Genomic DNA, 25,581 nt, shown 5'->3' with positions numbered 1-25,581 from the left:
ATAAATTAGTTTATGTTGTCACAAATCCACATGGATTATAGTTTATAAATGTTCTTAAATAAATTCACAAACTCTAAATAAGAGCTTCTTAACATGATAGATAACCTTCTTAAACTACCATTGATAGATTTTGGGGGAAGGGAATGAATTTGAATAGAATTTATACAACTGTTCACTATTTTGTTTTATCCATTTGAACACATTTTCTGAAACGGGTCCATAGACTTCACTAGACACTTCAAGAGGTCCATAGCACAAAATATTAAGAATCTATGCTTTAAATTAATATCGGAATAAAGTGGTACCTACTAGTTAATAAAAAACTAGATATAATATTGTTTTTCTTAGCTTTAATTTCCCTACTGGGAAATTTCTGAAAACCTATAATTGATTTTAACAATATTTTATAGTGGTTTTGATGTAACAGTCAATATATTATGCAAAGAAGCATTATTTACATTATTATAACTAGTAACAGTAATTTTTTTAAAAAAATGTATAAGCCAGAGGTGGTATTCAGCAGGTTCTGACCAGTTCTGGAGAACCGGCAGCAGAAATTTTGAGTAGTTCAGAGAACTGGCAAATACCACCTCTGACTGGAGATTTTACAGTATCCTTCCCCTGCCACGCCCACCAAACCATGCTCACAGAACTGGTAGTAAAAAAATTGAACCCCACCACTGGTATAAACTGTTCATTAGTATTTGAAAGTGTCCATATCTACTTTTAGCAGTTTTCTGATTATTTCATCTATAAAAAATTTTATTTTCTATGAAACATTTAAAACCACTTACAGCATTAAGGCACCTACAATTTAGCATAAAATATAAACAGTAATAAATCTGATGTTTACAATTACCCATAAATTAAAAATTAGATTAAAAATCTAAAAAAGACCAAACCATATAACAGTAAATAAACTAGCATATTGTTTTGACAGCATTTACTTTAGAAATAATGATTAGTATTGTCGTAAAAATAATTCAATAAGAGGAAAACAGACAAACCACAAGCAATAATACTTTAAGATCAGAGATTTCATGAGCAATTTAGAACATGAACAGCCATTATAACACAACTTATATCAATAAACTCATTGTAATGAGGTCCACTGACATGGCTGAGTCCGGCAAGGAGTAGCCATGGCCAGTGGCCCTGAACGCATCCCAAAACATTCTTTTTATACTTTTCTGCAAGCATTTCACAACTTATTTCTCTGTTCTTTCTTATTGACAGACAGTCTCCATATATACCCGTGTACATCTCAAACTTCTATCCATTGGCTACTTTTTGTTCCCTATTTCTCACGGTTTTCAAAATTATGTACTTTGCAAAATCACATTCAACAGCAACAGCTCAGCAGGATTATAAATAATTCTGGTACATTTTGAAATCATCCTATCTAAAAGTTTGGTTCATGTTTTTTATTCTGAGGTCTGCTATCATCCAAAGGCCTTGTTGAATCTGATAGATCAATAGCCTATTTTTTTCTTCCCACAGTATGAATAGTATACATTTGAACAAAAATAAATGCACTAAGTGGTTGAATTTTCCCTTCCTTTTGTGTCACTGTACTTTTTAAGCCCCAACAAAAAGCCTTTCCTCCATAGGTGGAGATCACAAACTTCAAATCCTAGGATAGCCTGCTGACAACAATAGGAAGATGACTTAAGGAATTCTACTTCTGTTAGTATTTAATCTTTCTGTATGTATTAGAATATTCACATACATCCAATCTGTTGTCTGTGCCTGTACACTGATTTATCTATGTACACACATGCACATATATTTGCAAGCACAGGACTGTTAATTATGCTGAGATATATAACATAGTATAATTTTTATATTTTGTTGGTAAGTTTTCTTGTGCTGAAATTTTATTAAACAGAAAAATATTAATTGAAAACTATTAAAAAACAATAAGAATAAGTTGTACTGCTGCCCACATGCCTGCATATAGAAATAATGTATTTTACCAACTTACTCAGTGTGTGTGTGTGTGTGTGTGTGTGTGTGTGTGTGTGTGTGTACATACATACATACATACATACATACATACATACATACATACATACATACGAATGAATGAATGAATGAATGTTTGTTGTAATTACCTATCATTTACTAAAGAATGGAAAGCAGTTTTAGTGCAGTAGCTACCAGACATCTAGTATCCAGAAAAATCTGCTATGTTCTTATGTAAAAGATTCAATAGATTGAGAAACTTCATATAAAATATGCAGTCTCTGAGCCCATACAATTTATTGTATGCACAGAGATAGAATTAGAAATTTCTCCTATTTTATAACAAATGTAGTCCTATTTTGTTATACAGAGTTCTATCTGGCAAAACTATAAATTATTGTTCAAAGCAATGCCAACATGCTTTGCTAAAGCCCATAAGAAAGTCCCAGAATGTACTGGGTTGAAATAGAAGAATAGGATGCGACTACATATCAAAATTGAGTTTTGCAACAGGCAAAACTATATGCAGAATGAAATGTGGTTTGGGTATTTGCTCACTTAATTTTGAAATGTCTCAAGATTTTTTTAAAAATAGTTGAATATGATTTAGTAGCAAGAGAGACATTTCTCTCAAGAACACAAAATTTAAGAGATTACACAAATTTTGAATTCTGATACAATGTCAAGCCATGAATTCAAAAGATATAGCCATGAATTCAAAAATCTATTATTATTATCACTATTATATATCAAAGTTCTTAAATAACCATTAGCAATCTTCTAAATGGAGAATATATATAGCGAATGTTGAAATGCTGGATCTCTAGGTTTCAACTCCATGATCCCTAACAGTCCTCTAAGTGGCTTTTTAGTAACAAAATATAAATTCACCAGACAATTGTTTTGTTGCTACTTAAAAAAAATTGAACTTGAAGGTGTGCTGTCCGTTTTTTGCCTCCATTATAGGAAAAAAATGCACAAAATAATCACGAATAATAGTGGTCATCATCATTCATTCATTATTGTAAATTTTAAAATTACAATAGCATTGCAAAATTGCTATGATCAATAGACTGCTTACTGAAAATATGTGATGGTAACGTTAAACTAGCTTCATTAGATACCAACTGCTTTATATTTAAACAAAAATAAGTCAATGGAATGAAAATGTATAAACAGAGTTAGAAAGACAATCAGCCTAATAAGAAAGTTTTATTACCGCTATGCTATATCTGAAATAGAATGAGGTATAAATTAATCAGGAGAAAAACTATGATAGATTCTATCTTCCTTAAATGAATTACCATGCTATTTCTTTAATTTGTACAATACGTTTTCCTTTTATCTCAATATCCTAAAAAGTAAATATTTATTTTTAAACATTATATACATCATAAACTATATCTTCACCAGAATTGAATTTCTGAACATCTGAAAAAATATTTCATACTTGTTCATATTATTCTTATAACATTTGAAACAAAACCTATTCCGTTTCAGCAAATATTTGATATTATGTAGCATATATTGTAGATGTTTGATGTTCCATTGAGATGTCTGTCAATGTATAATTTTTGAAATAAAATGCTGACATATACTGCCATGATTAGAAAAATGGAAAATAAAGCAAACATTTTACCTTGAACAAACACAAAAAACTGTATTGTATGCCACATACACCTCTAAAGTCAGTGGCCCAAATCCTATGATATTGCTGATTTTTTTTAAACTATGTAGTAAAATATCGCTACATATCAATAATATTAATGACAAGAACACTGAGTTTGTTTTCTGTAAAATTTACTTGGCATAACACTAACCAAGGCTTCCTATAATCCTCTGATTCTGTTAACACAATAGAAAAAGAGCAGATTTCTTAATGCATTAAGCCAGAAAAATCAACTTTAAACGTAATTTAAAGTTATCACCTTTATTCAAATATGAAGCTAAGACTACTCTGAACCATTAATATAATTACAACTGAATGCACATAAATATACTTGCAATTTGGAACTCCAGACATTTATTCTAACAAAGTACTTATTCTTGCATGTTTCTATAAGAAACAAAAACCAGTCATGGCAAGAGAAAACAAATAATGCCAGTATACTCTATCTAAACAATAAATAATTTTAAAATTAAACAGCTCAATAACATTTTGATACAATTTGACTATTTGTAGACCTGTTTGACAATATTTTGTATATGGTGCTCTATTTTTTGTTATAAAATGTAAGTTATGCTTATTTATTGAAATTAAATATTTATTATTAAAATAAGACAAATTATTTCATATTATAGGAATTCATGTATCTAAAAGCAGCAACACTATATGAGAAACTATGTTTTTAATGAAAAAGTAAAACTAAAATTGAAGCAGTACCTTTCTTCAGTATAATTTTTTAAATATATTAAATGCCCATCTTACATTCTTTTGGGAATGGAAAACTGCATTTTAAGGGCAAAATAATAGAATGCTGAAGATGATTTACAGTATTCAGGAAATCAACTGTGCCCTAACTGCTCTCTTACACAAACACATCACAATCTATTCTCTCAATTTACTGACATATCTACTTTTTACTGAATCTGTCTCTTCTCTTCACCAGTGAGTAGCTATGAGTGAACTTTAAACTGATATTCTCTTTCCATTGTGTACTCTGACAATACTTCTCCATATTGCAGCTACTTTGATTCTGCAAGATAAAATAAATTCAGCAAGAGTACACCAGTACAATTATAGCAGCAGAGAAAAATCAAGGAGCTTCACCCCTTTCAGTTAAAACTAAATCTATCAAAAGCTCCTTAAAATAAAATAATACTGAAGACTTTCAGTTTAAGACTTGGATAAAATGATCTGAAAAGTGCTAAAGTGAAGCTACTGTCTCTATGCTATTCTTATCTGTACTTAAAAAGTTGAAAACATCATTTACTAGTAATAATTAAGAGTATTGTATATATCAAGAGTAAAAACAAAGGATAACTGTAAATAAAATACAACAAATAGTGGTTTCTGATTTCTGGAATATAATCATTTCTAGGTTTATAGAACTGAATATGGAAATGAAGATAAATTATTACGGCAAACCTATTTCACTGAACATAGTTCTTAGAAAAATCCTGTTTCTGATTAATAAAGCCAAACATGAAATCTAAAATAAAAACAGTATTTCTTATGACATTTACTTGCTTTAAAATATCACTCCATGTATAAATAGAAATAATGAAAAGAACTGTGGCAAAAAAAAGCATATACACAACAGCTAATTTTAAAATTACATATTAAACTACAATTTAGCTAAGAATGTTTAATAGAATTTATAGTATATAGTATATTTATAGTATATACTACTAGCACAACAGAGGCAGAATTTATCGAATGATAAATTACACATACACCAACATATATTATTTTTTTTTCATATGCTCGATATTGTATTTTCTTTAACTTAGTCACTTGGTACACTATATAGGTAATATGTTTGTCAATGGCATATGAATTTAATACAATTGTTCTCGTAAAATTATATCTCTATATAAGAAACCTTGGTTATCCTTGTTGTCCTACTTTTATATTTTCCTATGATTTCCTTTTTTAAGCTTTTTCATGTTCAAGTTCCCTACAATATGTGAATATGAAGTCACGAAGATACTAAATTTCATGAAAAAACGGTGCATTACCATTATAACATTGGGTAGTGAAAAAAGCTTACCAGAAAAGCATCTAACAATCACTTCTGAAACACATACACATTCTTGAAACTGATCCCAACTTTTATAGTTAACAAGGCCTTCTAAAATATGAATACATAATACTTTATCAAATTGAACGTTTTCATAATTTTCTTTCACTATTTTGTGTACGATACATTTCTTTCATTGTGGGCTACAGTACTATATGCATTCTAGCAATTTTGCTACGTGCTTTGATAAAACTATATGCTATGCAATATTGTTGCAAAAGTGAGTTTTAACTACTACAATTACTTTTTTTTTTAAAGTTAACTTTTCCTGTTAACTTTTAACAGGGAATTAGGCCACTCCTATCTACCTATCTTACTATAAACAGTGCATAACAAGAAATTAGATAAGTACTATAATACTGCAATTTCTTCAGTCCTCTATTATACTATCTATTTCCCTAACTATAAATGTAATAAAGCTATTACAAGCACTACAATAAAATAAGGTATCTCATATTGGAAATATTATTTCTGAGGAAACGCATGTTACAAAAATTACATAAGGTAAATTCTTTGGATACATATTGTTGATTTTATGCCTTCTAAAGCCATGATCAAAACTGAAAAATCATTCTAGGTTGCTGCCTTTTTCACAGTAGCATTCTCTTTTTATGACAATTAACTAATGACGACTATCAGTTCATCATCCGTTGTTGTACCCATGCATTAAAAAAAAACATTTTCTATTGTTTCCATTTCTACTTTGAATAGAAATAGTTTATCATGCTGATATTACACAGTAATGCTGATGTCTCTTCAAAGTCTCTATAGTGTTTCTACAACACTAGGTAACATAAGTACTCCAGATACAGGAACTCCTCCCTAATCTAATTATTAACCTAGTTCCCTAAGAAAAATAAGCAAGCAATTATTGTTTTTTATTCTCTTGCAGACAGAAGCATTTTGATTGTGAAGACCATGGGGTCCTTTCTCTCGGCTTCTCACTCCTTATGCTGACAGGAAAGATCTATAAGGATAGTGTAAGAACATCTGGGTAAATGCTTCCACAGAACTAGAATCCCCCCCTCGCCTTAAATCTTCTCTGACAATACGGTAAGATTAGAGAAAAGGGAGAGAAGCATTTTTGTTACATTTGTTACATTCAAAAATTAATTTTGTGGGATTTTTTTAAAGAGGGATAAATTAAAAAAGAACGATCTACATTACTTTCTCCTTAAGCATCTCTGATAGCCATGAATATTTATTAGCCTCTACCTCTGTGTCTCATAGCTTTTCATTCTTAGTTGCTTGGAAACTACCATAATTATGTAAAATAGTGATTGCATTTATACTCTGCTTAAAATTAAAATCCAATTAAAAGCATAACATTTCTTTATTGTGTCATTTTTATTATGTTATCTTATAGTGATTTACAGCAATCTCGAGTTTGTGTGCAATTGATTGTTTAGAAATCTTCCAAGTTCTTCCCTTCAGGGATAGTGTCAAGGAAAAGCTACAGGCAGGTGAGTGGTAAAGATATCTACTCACAAAAATAGATCCTTCTTGTCAAGATGGCACTTAAAATAAAGCAGCAAGATTCTACAACAATAAAGAAAAGTTACTGGATCACCATATTTACTCCTGTATTATGCCCATGTAACACAAAACATGAGGGTGAAAGTAAATATATTTAAAATGCAGATTCTTTTTAATGACAATGTCAGCATGGGTATAAGGACTTTAACTGGTAATAACAAGGTGAACAACATTACACTGAAGTTATATTTGCTCCTAAGCCCAATTAAAGATGTTCTTATCTTCAAACACCTGTATGTTTATTTCCAACAGAATAAACTTATGCAACAAAATGTACTAATGACATCAAAAGATGAGATATCTGGCTTATTAATCCAAACTATGGAGTTGGACCAAGGTAATAGGAAGAAGGGGAAACTGATTTCCCTTTCCCTTAACTCCCACTAGCCAATAGAGGGCTAGAAAACCATTCAAGGTTTGAATGGGAGTAGAATAATGGGTATCATAAAAGAAAGTAACTCCTGTAAAAAGAGGAACCACATATGAATGGATCCTTTATTTAATTTTCCTTTCCTAAGTGACACATTGCACATATGTTTTCCAATTTCTAGATTCTGGAGGATAGCAGAGAAAGGACCAGATAAAAAATTAGTTTACTGCATTTTTTTCATTAAAATTTACATCAGAAAATATTTCCATCAGATTATAAGGGGTGTTTTTAATTCACTAAATTTTCCGGCTTTAGTGACTTTCATGTATTTTACAGTATAATGTTTTGCATGATTACTTAGATCTAAAGCATATCTTCTGACACAAACTTACCTACGTAGCCAAAGATTTCCCCCAAAATGTAGTTTTACAAGTTAATTCCACAACACTGTTTCTTCCTCGCAGCAGAAAGATATAGATTATTATTTTCTTAAAAGTTTATATACCTTATTTTCATCAGCAATAAGAAGAGCATGTATAATTTTAGTTAGCATTTCCAAGGCACTTTAGGTATGCTGCCCAAGCATGAACATCTCACAATTTATTGAGGAGTTATTCACAAACCTTACAACAAAAGCACAGCCAATATCAGAATCATGTAACAAAAGCAGACTTAATAGTTGCAGAAGAAAAAGGAAATCAGAATCTTCCTGTCTCCAATTCACTTTCCATCTTTTCCCATTCACTGTACATCAAAGAAAATCTACTTTACCTGACACACAAGACACATTTTCACCCCTGATCAGGCAGGTGTCAAAGCCAGAAAGCAAGCCTATTTTCCACAGACCCTTTTCCTTGTTTGATCACTGGTTACTTTTGATCTGACATTGCCCTCACTCGAGTAATGACTTCCACCTCATAGAACTTACCTCACATCTGTCAGAAAGAATAAAGGACCTCAAACTAAGTCCTGACAAGGCCTATGGGCCATGTGTTGCACTGGCAATGGAACATTCCCCAGCTCCCACAATTTCCAATTCAGTTTCTTTTGTTCTGGTGGGCACAGGGGTTATGGTACCATTGAGAGCATGAAGGATTATACACACACTGTGAAGCCAAGTCTTCATGAATTACTATCTTTTCATGTCAGCTTCTCTGTCCTCTTAAACACTGTGAATGTTATGGTAGTTACTATGAAACACAGTCTACAAATGCTATTATGGAAAGACTGTTTAAATCTTTCAGATAGTGAATATCCTGTACAGAGCTTTTTTAAAAAAATTCAAACAGGGCACTGGAAAACAGCTAGAAATGTTGACTGTATGGACTATTTTAAGAACATCATTAAATAAAAATCTAGATTTAAGACATTTACTTTTTAATTATGAGTAAATAAATATATTTTAATGAATAAAACCATTTAAACCTCCTGTTTAATGCTCATATTTGTACTTCAACATCACTTTGATTTCAGACAAACATAATAAAAGTAACATATTAATTGGTGATAACAGTTTAGAGAATTAAAATTAGATGTAACAAAATTAGAGCAAATCAAATCAAATCAAAAACTATTTACATTCTTTAGATTCTTATTTTCTATAAATAAATAAGAAAGGTTTCCTTTTCACTGTTGCAAATATTGCATTACAAGCAGTTAAGGAAAAAGATAACCATGCACTTTGACTACAAGAAAAAAATTAAATTACACTGAGAAAAGCATCTTACATTTCATTTAATAAGCATACTTCCTAAAGCTGCTGTAATTTTCAGAGATGGAATAAGTTTTAAAAGTATTATATACTACTTTTTATATACCACTTTTTAAACTATGCAATACTTTATTCTAACTTCATGGAGTAAACATTAAAATACAGGTATTACTTCAAACAGCATTGCTTCATGTTGCAGTTTGGTAAAACAATCTTAATGCTAGAAACATAGAAAAAAGTGCCATTGTACATATAATTATTCCTGAGTAAACATTCCAATAATTAAGCCATAATATAGTTGGTATGCTTAAGGCACCAATAATGGCTTTTATCTGCATTGGCTAATGGTCTCATCACGCTACACCTTATTACATGATTTTGCCCTCTTTTGGAGAAACCTGATTAGTAAATTCATACATAACAGTATAGTTTATGATTGAACCAGCTCATTTAAGAAGCAACTTTTTTAAAAAAAAAAATATCCTAGCTTAATATATTTTAGAATTAGACATATGTTAAACTGTCCTTTATTTGGGCGCATAGAATTATTTTATCAAAATACCACCATGAAGCATTACAAGAGGAAAATAACTTCAGCTTTTAAAAACGAATTCAAGCATGCATTTAATTTACTAGCATAAAATAATATACATTTGAAAATGTTTATCATAAGAATATAAAATATGCTACCACTTTTAGAAAAATGTTTGAATTCTTTATCAAAACACATACTAAAATTTTTAAAATTTTACAATTGCAAAACACTTGCAAGGCAAACACTTGCAAGCTAGCTACTATTATATATAGAAAGTAAATTATATGAAATTATTTCAATGAAATATGAAATTAAAAAAACAGATCAAGTAAAAGTATATTTTTCATTTAGTCTTAATACCTACACATTAAGCTATACAAAGCCTTAGCCAAATCCCCAGTTGTTTCTCACCAGTCAGGCTGAAAACTGATAAATAACTATATGCTATGCATTTCTAAACACATTAACATATCACACAGTATATGTTATTTGTATAACTTAACACATACAGAGGAAATACAAAGTATAGAAGATCCACAATGTACACAAGATATAAACAAGCTATTATGTGTGCATTACAAGAGAAAGAATAGTGAATTTTGACAGAATAACATATATGGATAAAATGTGAGAAGCGTGTACAGAAGTATATACAGTTGACAAACATAAAAGCCATTGCCAGAACTCAAACATAAAAAGTTCAAAAATCCACATTTTAAAAAATGACAGCTGTGATAAAGCCCAGCAGTTGTTGAATTATATAAAAATTGAATTAATACAAATGAGCTGGATATCAAAATATTTAGCATTTCTGAAATACTTCACCTAAGTACTTTATATTACTTCAAAACTTGTGTTTATGTTTCCTATTTTAATTAAAATGCCCATATGAACAAGTAACTTTTAGCAAAGTTACTCTTATTTAGAATGTTTTATCAGTAATAAGATTACATGTATGTCAACAACTCAAATATATGCATGACCCAGTGAAATGGCTTGTCAGAGAGGTCCAGATATTACTATAAATTTCTCAAAATTAACTTGGACCTTAGAGACCAACCTCTTTCAGTAGTTAAAAATGAATTTGAATCAGTGACTCTATTCTAGTCCAATCATTGTTACATAATTTATTAATTCACAACATTCTGACCTTACAATAAGTGTTTCAATCTCACTAGAAATGTTTTGAGCTCAAAATGTATTTTAAGTTGCAACTCTTCCAATAAAATCAAATTTGTATCAAAAGATCTTTCTATAAGACAGAACAAGCCTTTCATATTTGAAACAGTGATCCAATCAGCTATCCAGAATAAATTGTTAATCTTTTAAACATCAAATACCCGATTTCAATCCCCTATGTCCAGAGTAGTCTTTCTCAAGTTATGTTACTACCAGTGTGAAGCAACCCTGAATTAATTTTCAGGTCTCAGAGAGTCCTGCTTAAAAATTATGATTGTTTTTTAAAAAATAATGCCAACCAAAATTCCTAGTGACTTGTTGCTGAAACTTGGGGTCCACAGAACTCCACTTGAGAAAGGGTCTCCGACACAGCCTGCCATCCAAGCCACCAAATAATTTCTCCCTGCATAAAGAAGGTATTAAGGAGGGTCCTCATTTAGTAACCATAATTGCACTAGCAACTCAGTTATTAACTGAAATGGTACTAAGTGAAACCACAATTGTGCTTATAATCCTACTTTAGCTTTCTTTTGTTTTATAGACTGTATAGGTCATAAATGTGAAGATTAGTGACAAAGTTACTTTTTATCACCATTTTAATAACTGCGAATGTTGCTGTGTGAAGTAGTTGCTAAACAAGGACCACCTGTAATATTAAAAAATATATATTTTATTGCACTCTGGATAAGGAACATCTAGAGATTAGTGAACTTTTTTGCCCCAAGCCCAAAGAATGTTTTTCCTGAAAATGAATGGCAAACATACACAAAATGAAATTGATACAATTTTAGCAGATGTGGGGAACAGAAAACTCAAACTTTTATGATACTGATCATAAAATAATCTATACCTAGTTCTCTTACATCTGGAACACTTCATTTTTTCAGAAGTATTATTTACTAAACTTGTTAAAGTATAACTTCTGTGAAACAAATAGAATAAAATAATATTTCTGCATTAATTGTTCATTTACTAGCTGCTGTGTAAAAATGAGCTTTCTATCTTTAGTTGGATTTCAAATACTTTTAAATATTTTAGTATTACTATTTGTACTCTTCATATGTGGTTTTGTATTTTTAAGTTCTCAAAATCATGGAAAACAATATATAAGTTTACGTAATAACAAATGGTAGTTAACTAGCTATCCTCACGAAAATAAATTAGCCAGATTTCAAACATTTATGGAGCATACTAATAAAACCATTCACACATTTTATGTCATCCTTGAGGACTTTACTCAAGCACTTGGAAATTTTGGATAAGAATATCACCGATTTATTCTAATTTTTATTAAATTTACCTTGGTAAATGTGGTTTGTACATAATATCATTCTATTAGTTATCTTAAATTCACTAGCACTTTTCCCTCATTGTCATCACTGAACTAGTCAAAGCTACTAACTTCATAAATTTAGCCAGTACATATTCCCAACAGAATCTAAAGAACTCAAAGTAACAACTTTTATTGTGTGCTTTTCAAAAAATGAAGAATATATATATATTCAGTGCAGTTGAATTTAATCTTAAATCTCTGAAATAAAGTAATAACTGCTATTCTAGAGTAGTGTCTTAACATAGAAGGAGGCAAATCAATTCACAGAAAGAAAAGTTAACTATAAATGTACATTATAGTTGTAATTCCAATTACAAACTGGTTATAATTGGAAACCTGAAACTATCCACTTTAACTTCTTTAAAATGAAAGTACCATTTTAAATGTCTGACATAAATAAAACAGTATCTAATTAATTGAAGTTTTTTACTGCAAAAGTTAAACTGATATGCAATCAAATAGTGTCATTCAATATCAGTTAAGTATTAAAAATATAATTTTTCAGTCATATAGTTTTATTGTTATAACTAAGACTATTGAACTAGTATATAAGGTAAAATAAAAATATATGCTGAACTCTGCAAATTATGGCCACATAATAACAATCTAATCAAAATCTACCATTTCTGGCATTTCCATTATCCACCAAGGACATAAAGGGATATATAAGCATCTCTAAAGACATACTGCCACCTAAAGGTCAACTGAAAATATTTTTTCCTATTTATTTGCAGATAATAGCTCACCAGCAGCATTTTAAGGAACTTTATGTGTGCGTTCATAATCATCTGAGAAATTTACTGATAACTCACTTAAAGAATGAAAAGAACAGAGAAAATAATGCATTCAAGCAAAATCATCAGTCCAAAAACAGCTCTCATGGAATATCAGTTTCTTGCAGGGTTTAACAGAATATCAATATGAAACGTTCTGCAATAGATGAAGATTGCTTTATAAAGTGCATGCACAATAATATATTACAATGTACAATGCAAATGGGTTGTTTGCATATTACCACATATGCAAAAAACATAATCCACCTGCAATAAAAAATAGTCAAACAGGTAGTTGGTTTAATAGGAAACCTAGGTAATAGTGTTATTTTGATCCAAAACACATTCCTCCTGCATCTCCTACTATCCTATCTCATGGTGTGTGTGTGCACATACGTGTGTAAAAAATGAGTAAATAACTCATTTTTACACACATTTATCATTTGAATGCCATTCTAGCTGCATAACTAAAACAAGTACCTTTATAGGTCAGTAGCCACACAAGAAAATGCTGGAGGCAGATGATTGCTTAAGTATCAATGACAAAGGCATCATTTCGTATGGAATGAGAGAAGGCATTGATGTTACCACACATGAAAGGAAAATCCCAAGGGGTCAGAGTGGGAATATGGAGCTTAAGGGAAATAAACTGTATAGGTAGGGGAAACTCCACATAGTGAAAGTTGAAATGAATTGTTACACACCATCATCCAAAGCATCAGCGAATTGAAACAAACTAAAATTGGACACAAGATCATTCTATTTGATATTCTGCACATGAAAAATAAAGAAGGAATGGTGCTGCTTTCATAAATGGAAAGATACAGCAAAAATAGTATTTGAATACAATGTGAAGTTTACTATCAGTTAGACTTCAAAGACAATCATTTTACATTACAATCATCCACTTTATGTTCCAACTACTGCTCCAGAAGAGGAAGCTGACAAGTTTTATCGAAAGGTTCAATCTGAAACTAACAAAACGCCTGAGCAAAATATGCTATTTATGATGGAACCCTGTAATGCCGAGGTTGGAAATAATGAAGAAAAAGTAGCATGACCTAGGAAACATAAATGATTTCTTTATTTCTAACACATTCTTCAAATAATCAAAACAAAGGGTTTTATCAGACAGAGAGAAATCAAATTGGGCTGTAGGTCTGAGTTCTGAGCTTGGCAATTTGGTTGCAAATGTTTCGTTACCATTTGAGGAGACATCAGTGTGCTTTGAATTGTGCTCATCTGTTGGAGCACTGGTCTTTAAGTATCTTTTTATGTGATGCAAATCAGTGTGGAGGTTGTTTGTTCAGCTACTTCTGAGTCATGGTCTGACTTTGGACTGTTTGATTGGCTGGCTGTTGTTACTGAGACATGGTCTTTGGTTTTAAGTACCGTCTGTGTGATTTAAATTAGTATTGCTTGTTCGGATACTGCTGAGTCATGGTCTGGTTTCAGTCTGTTTGAATGACTGGTTGTTGTTACTGAGAAGTGGTCCAATTTCTTGTGAGATGATGGGTTGTGATTTGTTGTTTTGTTGTTACATAGTGGGGTGCCTGTTGCCAAGCTTGGAGCTCAGACCAACAGTCAACTACCAACCTGAGCTACTTATATTCAAATATATTTCAGAAATCAAATTGATTATATTATTAGCATAAGGAAGAGGAAGAGCTCAATAACAACAAAGACATGGCTAGGAGGCTAATTCTAGAACAGGTTGCAAATTTCACATGTGAGTTCAAAGCTAAAGTAGAAATACAAAGACTATCAAATTCCACAAAATAACCTTGAGCGTATAACCATCATTTACAAGGAGAATTGCTTTAAAATCAAGAACCTTGCTGATTAGGGTCTAGAAACAATGCAGAAATAAAATCAAAGTTGTCAAAGATGTATGTGAAAAAACACTCCATTGACCAAGAAATCAAAGAAAGCAAACTAGATGTCAGAAAAAATGGTGCAAGTTACCAAACCAGAAGAGAAGCCAAATTTAAAAAAAAAAACCGAGAAAGATCTCTAAAAGAAACTTAACAAAGATTTCAGAGCTGTCAGAAAAGACAGTAAGCAGTTAACAAGAGACATTAACATCCAATACATAGATAGTTCTTGATTTATTACCACAACTGAGCCCAGAATTTCTGTTCTTAAGTGAGACATTTGTTAAGTGAATTTTGCCCCATTTTATGAACTTTCTTGCCACAATTGTTAAGTGAATCACTACAGTTGATAAGTCGAAACCATTCTGGAGAAAGCAAAAGAATCCCACAAAGAAATTAATACATGTCAAGGTAAGGAATGTCCTTGGGAAAATGAGAATCCTAGAACATCTCATTGTCCTCATGTTAAACCTAGACAAAGGAGAAGAATCCATAGTATGGATTCATTTCTGTTTCCTAGACCATACTACATTTTCCTCATTATTTCCATTACAGGATTCTACCATAAGCAATGTTCTTAAAATGGGAATCCTAGAATACTCCATTGTCCCCATTGTCAGCCTTATCATTGTAAGCTTATCAAGGCATTTTGCACTAAATATCCTGATAAACCCTAAAAAATAGTAATGTGGTATTACATGTATATTTTCTATTACCTTCTATTTTTATCTTTTTTAGGAATAACGTCTCTTTTGCAGGAGGGCTGAATGTCAGCCTTCAAGATTTTCTCCCTTTCCTTTGCATCTTTCGGCTGTCATAAGTAACGGGGGGAGGAGGGGGGAATGGTTATGGGAAGTGAGCTGGAGGTATTACAAACCAGAACTGTATAAGCTGGAGGGGGGGGGTAGATTCTTGCTTAGGCTTCTATCCTATGCTATGCGCAGCTGCAACTCTTTATCAAAATATGTCAAGGTCAACAGACAGAGGCCTCATCACCCACCTGGAGATGCCCACATGATGATATACACAACTTTTAATTGGATGAGCCAATTGAACTATTGGGGGTGGGAACGTTGCCATTACTTTGTATATGTGATTTACGCGCCCATTTTCTCAGATTCAGAATTCTTTTGTTGCTACCACTTGATTTCCAGTAAAAGATATCTTTTCTCTGATTAATGGAGTCTAAGTATTTCTTTCTTGGATTTTGAATGGAGCACCAGCTGACACCCATGTTAAACTATACACAGACAAACATCCACAATTCAGACAGAATGCGATGTAACAGACTTCACATTGTCAAAGGACTATGTCAAGACTGTATACTTTCTCCTTATCTGTTCAGTGTGCTTAATATATATCAAGAGAGGATGGATTAGAAGACAAATAAGCACTGGGAGCCTTTCAGAGTTGGTTAGAAAATGGTTGACCTAATAAATGTTTTAAATAAATAAACATGGCTTTGGAATTGGGGGAAGAAACATTATTAACTTGTGGTATGCTGATCAACTATACTGTTTGATAGCTGAAAATGCTAATGATATGCAAACTCTAATAAGTGTCAAGGAGCATTTATTATTAAGTTTATGTATACATAGACTAAGAGTAAATATAAAGGTGGAATACAAACGGAAGAGCAGAGCAAATGATATTGCTACAGCAATTAACCTTAGAATTGACAATGGATATATTGAGAGTTAGACCTTTTAGGATTATGAATATAAAAGAATTAGTAGTCAAGAAATAAAGTGCAGAAAGCACTTAGCAGTGAAAATACAGACTAAAAAATCAATATCATGCAAGAATCAATGTAATGTAAACAATACTTTTTCCCATTAGTGAGTTGGGCAGCCATATGCAGCATTTAAATAAACTTTTTAATATTTTCATATTAGTATTGTTGTTATTGCTACTCTTGGGGGACAGAGAATTAAAATGCAACTTCACAGAAACCTTCTACGTTGTACTAATCTATTATTATTATTATTATTATTATTATTATTATTATTATTATTATTATTATTATTATTATTATTATTATTATTATTAACTTAGACTACTCGGCACTCCTGCAAAGCTAAATTGCACAATGACTCAGCTGATCTTGCAGAAGTAGAATTTTTTAAAGGTTCAAAACAACTGCATATAACATTGCCATTGCAGGATACTTTCCATGAAACTAGACATATTTTCAGACCATGATACCTTGACAATATTCAGCTGAAATGCCTAAGTTTCTTCATGAAATGTGTTCACTAAGCATTGCATTTTAATTGCCCTTGCTTTTCTATGCTACAAGCATAGCATGAAAATGAACAAGTAAATGCCATATGAAAGCAGCATGCAACAGCAACTACTCCAATATGAAAAACGATCAACTCCAGAAAGCCTCACAAGGTGATTAAAAAAAACATTGAGTCATCTGTAATATGTAAAACAATAATCAAACTTAGGATAGCATTACAATTCCTTGTCAACACAGTAGGAAACACAGAACCAGAAAGGCAATTTCCTTGAATCAGAAGCAGAAAAGATAACATAGCTAAATTTAGGCAATGGGTTACTTCAGATGTAATAATCCAAGGTATATTGTCATGAGAATAAGCCTCATGACTCAGGCACTTGGTCTTGCCTTTGTTAGAGACGAGTTAAGATTTCTAGGTTTATTTTTCAATAAAGTGTAACTTCTTTGTTATGGTTTGATATTATTTCAATTTTGATTAGTTATGTGAGGAGCCAGAGATACATGAAGGTGTCAGTTCCTAAGAAACATAAAGACATGAGCCTAAAAATTTCAAAAGATGTGACTTTTGACCTGGTAGCACTTTAGTTAAAGTGGGAACCTTATAGGCACTTAAAAGACTAGTTGGTGTCTTTATGGAGGTGAAAAATGATTATATTTTAAAATGGCAGCTTTAACAACATTATCTCAGAAATCCCCAAAGGCAGAAAAAATTAGAGCTGAAAGCTTCAGGGATCCCATGGACTGCCCACTCAAATTATATCATGTTGATTATTATTTATTAGCATAAGCATAATTTCAGCGCAAGAGAACAAACTACCAGGAACAAAATTCATATACAATAGCTACACTTTTTATACTTGTCAAACTAATGAGTTTCTGACTAAATCTTCTATTAGAAAATATGGATATTTATATTATACATACAAATCTGGTTCATATTGGACAGTTTTCAAGTTTAGTTTTTCAATTAAATTAAAATTCTTGTTATAGAAAACAATTCTCACAAAAAATATAACTGGTTAGGTAAAGGTTCCCTTCACACATATGTACTAGTTGTTTCCACCTCTAGGGGGCAGTGTTCATCTCCGTTACAAAGCTGAAAAGCTAGCACTGTCCGAAGACATCTCCAGGGTCATGAGGCCAGCATGACTAAACACTGAAGGCGCATGGAACGCTGTTACTTTCCCACCAAAGTGTTTCCTATTTTTCTACTTGCATTTTTACATGCTTTCGAACTGTTAGGTTGGCAGAAGATGGGACAAGTAACGAGAACTCACTCCATTATACAGTGCTAGGGATTCGAACTGCGAACTGCCAACCTTTCTGATCGACAAACACAGCATCTTAGCCACTGAGCCACCACGTCCCTTTTATAACTGGTTAAGTGGAAGGCAATTAAAATGGCAATAATCTATCTATCTATCCATTCATCCATCCATTATTCATCTCTTCATCTATTTATCAAATTGATACAGCCACCCATCTCACCAAACATGACTCTGTGCAACTAACAAGAATAAATAAGAATAAATAAAAACACAAAATGTGTCTGAGGAGCTATCTAACCCTGATGGGATTAGCCCAATTCCCTCATTTCGTTGCAGCAAAAAAAGGCCTACTTTGGATACCAATTGCCAAAGAACAGCCTTTTCTGTCATGTGGGACTTCACCAACTTTTCCAATGTAGATGAAGCCTGAAAACACAGCTCTGCCGCCTGCCTGGGGTCCCCAACAGTGGCCAGCTACATTGGGGATGGGGAATGGAATAGAGAAGACACCCATCTGCAGATTGCCTATCATCTTAGTTTTTAACTTTTCTGCAGGATCTAATCTGGATCAGTCATTGGAATGACAGGTTTAGTCTTCCAAGCTTTCAGACATGTGATGGAGCCCTTTCTCAGGTAATTTCTCTCTACCAGAATATATGCTTTGGACTATGTGTAGTATTTATGTGGTGCATGGTTGCATGTGGCTTTTTAGTTGATTGGGGTGTTGAATGCAGTTGGTCAGCCAGTTATAAATCCATCCAGTGGTGATGCTGTCTAACCCACATTTTTCTATTTTATCAAGTAGTAGGTTGTGGTCTACTTCATCAAATACTTACTGAAGTCCAAGTAAATTATATCCAAGGCATTTCTCTGGTCCACTAATTTGTCACTCGGTCAAAGAATATGATAAGATTTGTCTGGCATGATCTGTTTTTGACAAACCAAGTTGGCTTCTCGTTATGACTTTGTTGGCTACTAGGTGTTTGCAGATTCATTGCTTGGTTATCTTTTCTAGAATCTTCCCAGGTATTCATGTCAGGCTGATAGATCTGTAGTTTCCAGGTTCCATTTTCCCCCTTTTTTGAAAATGGGATCTATATCAGCCCTTTTCCAGTCCTCTTGATAGTTCCTGGTGCTTCAAGATCTTCGAAACATATGCCTCAGTGGTTCTGAGATAATGTCTGTCAATTCCTTCAGGACCTTGGGATATAATCCATCTGGTCCTGATGATTTGAACTTCTCTAGAGTGGTTAGATATTTTCTTACCATTTTCTTGCTTACTTTGACTTATATTCCTAATCTGTCTTTTATGATACAGTTTTTGGTAGATTGGACTCCTTTTTCTTCCTTTTGTGTAAAGACAGATGCAAAAAAAAGGAGTTAAGCAGTTCTGCTTTCTCTTGGTTTTTCATCATTTCTTGCCATTTTCTCCCATTTATGGACCAATCATTTCCTTGATTTTTTGTTGTTTGGTGGTGAAAGAATGGGGTGTTGTTTTACTTTTGTTACAAGTCTTAGTTCATTTTGAGCTTTAGCTTTTCTGACTTCATCATGTTGTTTCCTTGTGTTGCCAAGTCTTCAGCTCCTAAGTACCTGGTAAATCAGCACTGCTGTGATTGACAAAGGGCATGTTTTCCAGGCTTGGCTTCAATCATTTCCTTGGCTTATCTTTGTTCCTGCTTGGCCAACTATCCAAGTAGCTGTGAAATTGAATGTATGTCCTTGTTTATTGCAATGTGAGGCTACCAATGAATTCAGGTCTTCTCATCTGACCACTTGCTTGAATTTTTGCAACCTGATGGTTAGCTTCCTCCACATCTATCCTACATAGTCACAAGGGCAATCCATGCAGCGGATCTATTAAGATTACATTAGAATGCAGTAAATTACATTAGAACACAGAAGCTGTGTTCTACTACTTCCAAAATGTTTTTTAATGTATGGCAGTGTGTGCCATATAGTTGGCCTCGTATCTTCTTTCTTTTTCTTCCTTTCGTGTGGCACAGGCAATAAATGCTTGTGCATACCCATTCTGCCTGAATTGTTGACAGGGGTGCCTGCTCCTTAGTTGTTAGCTTGCTGGGTACTACAATAGGTTCTCATCCTGCCATATAGTGTTCTGGTGCAACTCTTTTTATGTGACAGTGGATGGTTACTGCTGAAACTAAGGGTGGAGTGTTGGTGCCTTATGACAAACCGTGTTTTCTAGATTTCCATCTTCCTGCCTGTTGACAAGCACATCTAAAAATAGTAATTGTCTAGTCGTTTCTTCCTCCATCGTGAATTGTATATCTGTATTCCATAGGGTATGTAAGTCTTTCAGTGCATTTCTTTTGATGATGACAAATGTTGTCACCCACGTAGCAACACCAAAATGTAAGTGTGTAGATTTGTTTTGCAAGAACACAAAGCAAGTGGTCAGACAAGGAGACCTGAACTCATTGGTAGCCTCACATTGCAACGACCAAGGACACACATTCAATTTTGAAGCTACCAAGATTATTGGCCAAGCAAGTACAGTACGAAGTTATTCAGAGAAATGATTGAAGCCTGGGAAACTGGCCCCTTCTCAGTCAACAGTAATGCTGATTTACCACCAGTTTATCAGGTATTAGGAGCTGAAGGCTTAGCAGCACAAGGAAACAACAGCCAATAACTTAATAGCCAGATATCAACACCCCAATCAACTAAAAAGCCACAAAGAAACAGGCACCATATAAATACTATTCATAGACCAGCCCAAATGACACATTCTGGAAAAAATAAGTTCTCTGAAGGTAGGTTCTAGCACAAGTCTGAAAACTTGGAAGATTAAACCTTTGGTCCCAGTGACTGACCCAGACTGGTCCCTTCAACATTATCCTGGGACATGTAGGTTCCTTCATTCATTTAACTTTTCTATTTAACTGCCCCAATTTTAATTGTCCTGTATTACCTTTTTTTTCCTACTTTTGATTATATTGTAAGCCATTTTACTTTTGATTATATTATAAGCCATTGTATGCTGGGTCACTATATCAGTGAGATGAGAAGCATAAAATATTTAATAAATACAGTATAAAAAACCTTATTAATGAATATCATTAAAGCAGAAATACAATTCACAGGACAGGGAGGAAAAACTATGGAGTGTTTCAACAATGGACCTCGCTCCCCAGGCCTGACAACATCGCCAAGACTTGAGGCCATTTTGGAATACCAAAGGATGTAGCTAGTCTAATTTCAGAGGGAAGAAAGTTCTAAAACAGTGCTGCACCAGAGAAGGCATGTCTCCTGGTACTCTTCAAATGAAGGTCCCTCACCAATGGTATCTGAAACATGCCTACTCTACCACATCTAGTGGAACAGAACAGACTGATATTAACTCAAGAGTGATATATTTCCTCCATAGTGTATGAATATAGGTAAAAGCTTTGAGTTTAAATATTAAAACAAGTACTTTTTACTCTTCTGAATTTATGAAGCTTGAATATAATGCCTTAAATGTTTAGAATGCAATTGCATGTCTAGTTACTATGATAATCACATCCTTCTTGGAATTTATTGATTTAAAAGATTTATCGGAAGAAGACTGATATGTAATATGAGAAGGTGGAGATAATAATTGTTATGTAAGTGCTGCAATGAAGACTGGAAATAGCTTCTTTAGATATCTTCTTTCTTTTTGTTATTCTTAACTTTTTCTTTCTTCCTTATATAATCTTTCTTTTTCTACTTTTTCTGTATTTTTAAAATATTGTATTTTTTATAGTTCTTAACCTTAGTCATTGCCCATCTCCTTATAAACCCTTTGAAATATTACTCTTAAACATGTATTTTTAGTAGTTCTACTTTGTTGTTTCTGTTTTGATGAGGGGTAGACAAATAAACAAAAATTATAGCACATTTTTGTTGGCTCCTTTCCACATTACATTCAATGAGACAGAACATAAGTACAAAAATTTGCTTTATAGTTATATTATCTGTTTTCAGATATATTATCTGGTATTATGCCAGTAAACTGACTGGCAGCAGCACTTCAAAACGTCCTGGGAAGGCAGAAAATAGGATTATTTGTAAACCTAGTATGAATTCTATAATCAAAATAAAGTCTGAAAGTTTGTTCCTTCTTCCACTAAGAATTGAACTGGTGAATATGACTTTAACAAGCTCACTAAGCTCACTAATGGAACTAAGTCTACATTTCCATATTTACAGTGATAATTAATTTTTAGAAATAAAACGGAATATGGCAATCTCTCTAACATGGCAAGTTCAAAGCTAACTAAGCCACCAAATTCTCTAGAGCATGTACGATGTACTTTATATTAGTTTACTATTATAAAAACTCAGAAGTAAATACAATTTAGAATTTACAATAGAATCCCAGGATCAATTTTTTTTCTCCCTTTTACATATATTTTATTTAACTTGTTCATTAACTCACAGCAAAGTGCATTTTCCTTGTCAACCTCAATTTCTCATGAAAACATATTCAATTTTATATGTACATTGTAAGAAAGAGGTAATTCAATGCTTTTTTTCCATAGCAATGCTATTTAGGGGTCTATTTACAAAATTTCACATTGGAATATGAAATCAATTACAGATTTTCAGTACATCTTATATTTACAGTTGTGTTAACAGGTCAATCACATGAGAAGAGAACTAGGCTAGGGTTTTCTGAAAAGAATTGTAGCAAAACTAGAAGAGTAAAACCTTAATTTATGGAACAACAATTTTATAATGATTCGAATTTCATCAATTGTCTGCACTGCTTTATAAACAAACTTTGCTTTTAATTTGGGGGAGGCCCTCCATTTAATATGTTGTCCTCTGCATCCAGATTATTGAATAACAGCCCATAAACTAAGGTTTCACTACAGAATGAAATTTAAGAAGGATCAAATTACTGTAAAAGGAACCATCTGGACAGATCAAAAGGACAACTGATTCTCAAAATGTACTAGGATTTACAAGAGATATCAGTGTTGGTCTCTTTTTATAAATTGTAATAAATTAGTTTTAATTTGAGAACTAATAGGAATATAACACTTGTTTTGTTCATCTAGAAAAAACACCTAAAAAGAGCTACAAAATATTTGGGAAGTTCAAAAGCTAATCCAGTGGCAATATTTAACCTACTTGGACCTAGAATTTAATATTCAACATTCATAAATGTCTCTATTTTAAATTTTAAATATAATGACCAACACAATATCTTGCTATCCTAAAAAAAGTTCTAAATAACTGAATATGGTTATAAGCTTACTTCACTACACTGCAATATGGAAATGTGTGCATGAGGGGGAGAAATCAGAGTATAGCAAACTATTGGGCCATTTTTCAAAAGGGAAATATTTCACAAATTCTTTTACTGGTGGGATAGTTTCCTGCAAGAAATTATTGCTGATACAATCCACTGATATTTTCAGGATCTTCTAGACAAAGAACCTATTGAGAATCAACCTAATGTAACTTATAAATCCTTGTACAGGTTGGGGCGAGAGCAGCGAAAGAATGTATGGACAATTTCAATTTCAGGTTATAGCAGAAAATACTTACTAATTTGTTTTCCTGCATGTATATTCTCCGTAACTTCAGGCATCCTTTAGCTATAATGGTCATTCCTTCATCTGAGATCTTGTAACACTGCCCAAAGTGAATGTCTTTCAATTCTCTGCATTCTGAGCCCAACTATAAATGAAGTTAAAATCTGCATTAACAACATACTTGAAACCATTTGTATTCTACTTATTACCATAGAACTACCAAAACAATTTACAAGGATAGGGGAAAACATCCAGCAAGGAAAAGAAGTCCATTGAAAACATAACAGGCAGTAAGCAACCTGTATGTTTTTGCCTATATGCATATGCACATTAAATGGTTAGATAATGAGATTTTAACAATGTTTTAGCAGCATATTGGTCTCAAAGCATTATCTTCTATTGCAGTATTTACTGCAGTGCTTCAGCAGTTCACAGTAGCTATGTACCTCTCATTTTCTACAATCATAAAAGAGAAAGGCTTATTAGATTAACTATACATTTAATATGATCTTTAGAAATTGTCAATGTTACTCCCAAGAATGTCGTCTGAGGCAAATCTTAATTCCTAATAATAAGTTCTTCATACAACATTTAAAGCATTTGATAAAGACATCTGTTCTACCAACTTACTGGTAATCAGCACAATATAGTATACAGTACATAAAACAATAAATATAATACTAATGTATATAGATATTTCAGCTTCCATTAAGAATTCACAGTGCTAAAGTTTTGTATTAACCTCTCTAGAAGGTAAATAGTAATGTTTCTTACTAAGTGAATAATAATGCTTTTTTACAACTGGAACTGGCAATATTATCGTGATATAAATAAATTAATACTGTCTTTTCTTCAGATAAAATATAACTCCATTAAAAACTAACAATATATTATTGTCCATAGCAGTAAGCTTCTTAACCTGTACAATTTCAGTGTTTTTAGGATTTAATAGGTTACATTTCAAAAGCCTCTTTATAGATACATCCAGAATTGAATGCAGTTACCTTTCACAAGGTAGAGATATGTGTCATTAGTGAGTTAAATAATAGCATTAAGCCAATCAAGTAGTGAAATGAAAGTTGGAAATATGGAAGGCATATAAGAAGTATGATATGGGGGACTTCCAGTTTGGGTCTCTTCAGTGACAGACCAAAATCCGCGATCGTGCGCTGTTTCGATCAGTACTCGCCGCAGGAGCACCCCGATCCTTTGGATTCGGGGCTGAAGCCACCCCGTAGAGGTGGTGAAGAGGGGGGAGATTGCTAGCCAAGTGGAGGGGAGCCGCATCTCTCCTTCTTGGCTGGTCTAAACTCCCTTCCCCGAAGGCGGTTGCAGCGGTGGTCAGAAATGGCCACCTCAAAGAAGAACCTGACTGGATAAGATTGTGCAGGAGGAAGACAAAGAGGAAAGCAGGACAGACCTGGCTAAACAACAGAGAACATCTTAGCAAGCTACCCTGAATCTAAAAGTACCTAGAGGGATACTTCTGAAAGAAGATCTTTAAGCGGCGAAGGAGAG

At 32.8% G+C, this 25,581-nt stretch overlaps 1 protein-coding gene across 1 annotated transcript in view; it reads right to left on the bottom strand.

Annotated features, from left to right (window-relative positions):
• Positions 1-25,581, bottom strand: part of FBXL17 (F-box and leucine rich repeat protein 17) — a 182,201-nt gene that overhangs the window by 144,290 nt on the left and 12,330 nt on the right. Inside the window, exon 4 of the mRNA XM_026673000.2 lies at positions 24,077-24,208. Coding sequence (XP_026528785.1) covers positions 24,077-24,208 — 132 coding nt within the window. The remainder of the gene's footprint in view (positions 1-24,076; positions 24,209-25,581) is intronic.

The sequence above is a fragment of the Notechis scutatus genome, chromosome 2 (assembly GCF_049901735.1).
Source record: "Notechis scutatus isolate UNSWTSFEM ecotype Mainland chromosome 2, rNotScu1.2, whole genome shotgun sequence".
Taxonomy (NCBI): Eukaryota; Metazoa; Chordata; class Lepidosauria; order Squamata; family Elapidae; genus Notechis; species Notechis scutatus.
Note: the sequence above shows the minus strand (reverse complement) of the source record. Positions and strands in the feature narration are given on the sequence as shown.